The sequence below is a fragment of the Microtus ochrogaster genome, chromosome 18, assembly GCF_000317375.1.
Source record: "Microtus ochrogaster isolate Prairie Vole_2 chromosome 18, MicOch1.0, whole genome shotgun sequence".
NCBI classification, from domain to species: Eukaryota; Metazoa; Chordata; class Mammalia; order Rodentia; family Cricetidae; genus Microtus; species Microtus ochrogaster.
Window position 1 is genome coordinate 34,242,519 of NC_022020.1, and position 5,539 is coordinate 34,248,057.

Sequence of the window (5,539 nt, forward strand, 5' to 3'; positions counted from 1 at the left end):
TGGAGAATTGTTTGTCCAGGCATAGCTCACATCCTTCTACAGCAGCTCTCAGGCGGGTGGCACAGAGTACCCAGGACAACTTGCTGGCATGTGGCAGAATTTCTCCAAATCATTGATGTGTATTTCTAAAGCCATGTATGTGTGCATTAACACAGACCCATAAGGCCCACGTCTCTGCCTCCTTTTATCATTAGTTATTTTGATAACCATTTCTTGCTCATTTTAACACTTATAATTACTCAGTACCTAACATTTAGTTCTTCATAAAAACAAAAACAAAACAACAACAACAACAAAAAGCCTGCCAAGCTCCAGGTTGCCGGAACATCATGCCATGCTCTCTCAGGAACATGGATTGATGTTTCTCAGAATACTTTTCTACAGTCTTCACTGGAGATGAAAAAGAAGAAAAACATTTGTTAAGAAATGCCACCCTGCATCAGTTCCAGTTTGGCAGGCATGTGAAGGGTGGGTGGTTAATGTCTTATTATTATATGGCACTTGTGAAATTGAAAGCATTACAGCAATAATAATAGCAATAATAATGAAGGGATAGTTACTAAAACTGAAAAAGACGAAATTACCCTGGCAAAGAAAGTTGAGAAAATGCCATGAAGGCAATCACCTTCTCTGGAAAGCAGACATGAGGTCTGACTGATCTGCAGGCTCCTTGTGGGGCACAGTGGCTATAAAGAAGTGAGCGGTGACAGTCGGGGATCCAGGGAGGTGAGGACCAGGAAACACATGAACTGGGAAGAATGTTTTTGTTCGTGGGTTCCTATAAAAAAAAAAATATATATATATATATCTTAAAAAAAACCTGAGTAGCTGCATGTGGTGATGCATACCTTTAATCCCAGCACTTTCAAGGGTAGAGGCAGGTGGATCAGCGAGTTTGATGCCCAACTGGTCTACACAGCAAGTGTCAGGGCAGCTAGGGCTACATAGAGAGAGCCTGTATAAAAACAAAACCAAAAAACCTGAGTAAGCATGTATAGATTCTTTTCTGTGACTGTCATTAAAAATCAATTATGATGCAAAATATTAATTCATTGTAAGCATGCATTATGTCTTCTGCAATGATCGCACTATATAGTACCTTATGAACATTTAAGACTTTGCTTGTTGCTTTCTGGCTTCCAGTTTTTCCTGTCCTGGGAGCATACAAAAGCCTTTAGAGATTCATCAATCCAACCCTTTCATTTCCTAGACAAAGGAGAATGGCTGCCCACTGGCACATTCATCCTCAGTGGCAGAGATTGGCTTGCAAGTAGGTCTCCTGGCCCCCACTGGGCACTTTCTCATTATTTGACATGACTCACCCTTAGCCACAAGCCCAGCCTGTGCTTGTTTGCCGAGCTTCGGTTTCAAATAGGCTGTGGTTCTGTGAGGGAAGGTACAGGTCCATGTGGGCCTATTAGACCCAGAAAGGGAAGATGCTAAAAATACAGTCTCTGCACAAACACACACCACACCCACACTCAGTCAGACCACCCTAGATAAGAAACATCCCCTGAATCAATCACTGTGTATGAGGGACGTTTCTAAGGGTTCACATACGAGGTTATTGATTTCAGAGGCAAACAGCTAGAGAATCGCATGCTTTTTACCAGCTCTGTGAATAAAACCCTGGTTACAGATGGGAACTGGGAGGTCAGGGGACATCTCCACACAGTCCCTAGTACCACACTCTCAGAATGATTGCTAATTCATGGTGGAACCTGGTTCCAGACTCCAGCACAAACAAAACCACAGAGGGTTGGATTATTATCAAAAGCCCTACCATTCTGACATCTACTTCTGATCTACTACGTCCACACGGCACATGTCCCAATCTGGCCATCCGTGTTTCTGCTTGACAGCACCAGGATGCTTTGTGGTACCATCCTGAGAGAAATAGGAATGAGGTGGTAGGCCTCTCACCATCAGAGCCACTTTGTTCATGTCTTTTGAGGACTTTTAATACCATAGTTTGGAAATGTCTGTCATACACGCCTGTTCACAGTAACGTTCGAAATGAGTTAAGAATATTCATAAACTGTGGAAACTATAAAAAAGTGCTAGAAACTGACAGCCTGGAGTTTATCATCAGAAAGTACGACAGCCCTAAGCCTGCAGAAATGTAGCTTTCCTGTGCTCCACAGAGTTCTTGAAAGCAGCCCCACTCATAGAGAAGCATTGCCTAGACACTGCTTTCTCAAGTGAAGATGAATCATTTTGTTTACAAAACAGGAGCCAGCCGGGCGTCTGCTTTGTCTCAGGCAACGAACTGTCCCCGTAGCGCATCCCGCGTCTCTTTCCATATCGTCCGCTGCCTCTCGTACACGGACTCCTGGAAAATCCTCTCCACTTGGGTAGAAAAGCCTCGGCTTTCTTCCTCTAAGGCGTTGATGGTCTGTAGCGCCAAGGGAGTCCTTTCCCGAGGGAGGGGGCTGTTCAGGGGCCGCATGGGAATGACCGAGTTGTACTTGTGCTGCCTGTTCACAGAGTTCATCAGGGAGGTGTAGAACTGGAAGTTACACCAGGTGTCTCGTAGGAAGTTTTCAGTCAGTAACAAGATGGTCCACGCAGACCCATTTACAGCATCGTCTAGATTCTGCAAATGCAGCCTGCCACACGGCATCTCGGCAAAAATGATCCCCGGCCTGATACCAAAGTCATTTTGCAGCAGATCCTGGACCCTGAGGGCCTCATCTATGTCGTCCTCTGCATGCAGGATCACAAATTTGAGGAAGGCTTCTTCTTCACCTTCCTCCTCGGGCATCTCTGCTTTCGCCTCCGCTCCCTCCTGCTCTCCTACCGGCGGCTCTGTTCTATTGCTGTGCTCCACAAAACCATGCAAGGACACATCCTTCGAATCCTCCGATTCATGGCAGTCTGGAGCTGCATCCTCACTGTGCCTCTTGTGCCAAGAAAGAGGGCAGTGATCTAGTTTAGACTTCCCAGCTCCCATGGCAGGCACGTGGAGCAGAAGAGGGAGCTTTACTTGAGTCTCAGCATTTCTTCTCAATCTAAAAAGGGAATAACAAAACAGAATATTATATGTTTAATCAAAACATTAAAAAAAAAAACCTTTTGTTCAAACTGAAAAAAACTAAAAATAGAAAAACACTGTAACATAAAGGCCTAAGAAAGAAACAACAGCCAATCAAGAAACCAAACTGTCAGGCTTTTGTGAGTTTCATGAGGGCTGCCAGAGACAAGAGAAACATTTTGGTAGCAAACAGATACAAATGACGAAAATATCCCACAGATGACTGACAGTTGCTCTGCTGAGTCAGCACCAAGGGATCTGAAATGTCGGTGTTCAGGATTCACTGAATTTCCGTGGCGGTGGACGTGATGGAGAAGAAATTAGGCTACACAAAACCCAGGTAGTCTTCAGAATGCTAGAGAACAAATATTCACCCGAGGAAAGTTAATAGCCCAGTTTGTGTCAAAATCTAGGGACTAAGATCTGCGGCTTTCTCGAGTAAAGCCAACCGAGGATGAATTCCCATTTATTCTTTTGTGATCTGAGATTCTGGAATTAGAAGAATTAGACCAGCTGCAAAAGAAGCGTGACCCATGTGAGTGGGATTTAAATCATTCCAGAAGATGATGGCAAGGTTAACTTCAAGGGAGGATCTTTCATCAAAAGACAATTTAGACTACACGAATACTACTTTCATATTTTCAAATATAAGCTACGGGATATATAATCTATTATTTATGCTCAAAGACCAGATTCGACAATAAAGTAGGCTTTTGAGCCTGTGCTTTTCCCCAGCTTGCACACGTTCTTGGTGCCCTCTTTCTCTTTCTTAATGACTTTCTCTGTTTCTGTTTATACCATCATATATGTGTATACAGCCATCTGCAATGACCTAAATAACACAATGGCAAGGTTCCATATAATTCAGATTTAGAAGAAGTGGTGACACTGTTGGAAAAACACACCTGGAATATTATTCTGGTACATGGAGAGGATAAAATCCGTCGCTGCTGCCCCAGGTTAGTGAAGGAATTGATAGTCCCTGCTTGTCACGTGGGTATTTGTTCTTTAAGGCTGGCTCCAAGGTGCTAGTTGACCAAGAGGCAGTCTAAAGTGCCACTCTAAAATGTAGCCCGCGTGCATTGGAAATAATAAAACCTAATTAATTTGCCATTCTTCATTGGCTAGCACTTACTGCTGCTGCCTTTTGTTACTGGGGAGGGTCTCATGAGGTCACTGCTCACCGTGTGTGTCTGTGTTTAGTCTGGCTCACCTTTTTAATAAAGGCAGTGATTCTCGGACATATACCCAAAGGGTACTTTATCCCACCATCGCAACAACTGCTTAGTCGTGTTCCTTGCTGCTTTATTCACAACCACAAGAAATTAGAAAGAACCTACATGTCCCTCAACAGATGAGTGGATGAAGAAAATGTGGTGCATTTATACAATGGAATATTACTCAGCCATCAAAAAATTAAATCATTAAATTTGCAAGTAAATGGATAGAACTAGAAAAAGTTATCCCGAGTAAGTCAACCCAGACCCAGAAAGACAAATATAAGTATTCACTTATATGTGGAGATAGTCAATAAGTCAATGGTAAGAATGTATAATCCATATAACCACATCCGTTAGGTATAGAGTGAGTGGGTGCAGATAGACGTCCCCAGGACAGGGGAATAGTATATTTATGAATGGATGGATGGATGGGAGACTGGAACGGAAGGATGGAGAGGGGAAGGAGAGCGAGGAGGATGAGGGAGGGAATATGGAGCGACACCTAAAATTAACAGCCATTTGAGGAAGGGTGTGGAAACCTAATACAACAGAAGCTTCCTAAAATATATACACAAATGAAGGCAAGCTAAATGAAGGAGCCAAATAATGAGGGAGACAGATCTCCAACTTGTCATCTCTTGTCACCAATGAAGCTTTAGGTTCCAGGATTGGATTATAATCTAATTGAACTGTTGGCCATAGGGGTCCCATGGGAACCCCCAAAACAACCCAGGCTATTGCCAAGACTATAGATTGCTCTTCACAAATTGATAGCATTACTAAAGACACCACCTATACAACTCATTGAACATCGAGAAATGGGGTTGGTACCTTCACCCCTATGTTCTAGTGTCTTTGGTACAGCAAAATACTTTGCTGATGGCGGAAGATACAAAATAATCCCACAGTAGTTCAGAATTATGTATAATAAGGGGTTATTTATTTAGGGGAGACTCACAGATCACTGTTCTAGATCACAGTCCTCTGCACGAATGGGGAACAGGAACGGAATCTAATAGCTGGAAGCAAGAGAGTGAGCGCACACTTTACAGCTGCATTTATAGTATAAGAGACCACACCCAAGTGTGCTGATATCTTAAAGGCTATTGGCTAAAGGAGCTGAAGGAGGTCCCACAGTACTGCCTGCTTCCAAAGGAGATATATAAACACAACTAATGGCTTGATCTACAATGGTATTTTGTTGGCAAGATATGCTAGTTGCAACGGTGGCAATGATGGAGGAAGGTCATTGGTTGATTAAATAAAGAAGCTGCTTGCCCTGATA

At 43.2% G+C, this 5,539-nt stretch overlaps 1 protein-coding gene across 2 annotated transcripts in view; it reads right to left on the reverse strand.

Annotated features, from left to right (window-relative positions):
• Window positions 1-979: 979 nt before the first annotated feature.
• The window catches only part of Ticam2 (toll like receptor adaptor molecule 2), a 20,327-nt gene continuing 15,767 nt past the window's right edge, over window positions 980-5,539 (reverse strand). For both annotated transcript variants that reach the window (XM_005356074.3, XM_026783313.1), the window contains exon 2: window positions 980-3,011. In XM_005356074.3, coding sequence (XP_005356131.1) covers window positions 2,258-2,953 — 696 coding nt within the window. In that variant the 5' untranslated portion in view covers window positions 2,954-3,011 and the 3' untranslated portion in view covers window positions 980-2,257. The remainder of the gene's footprint in view (window positions 3,012-5,539) is intronic.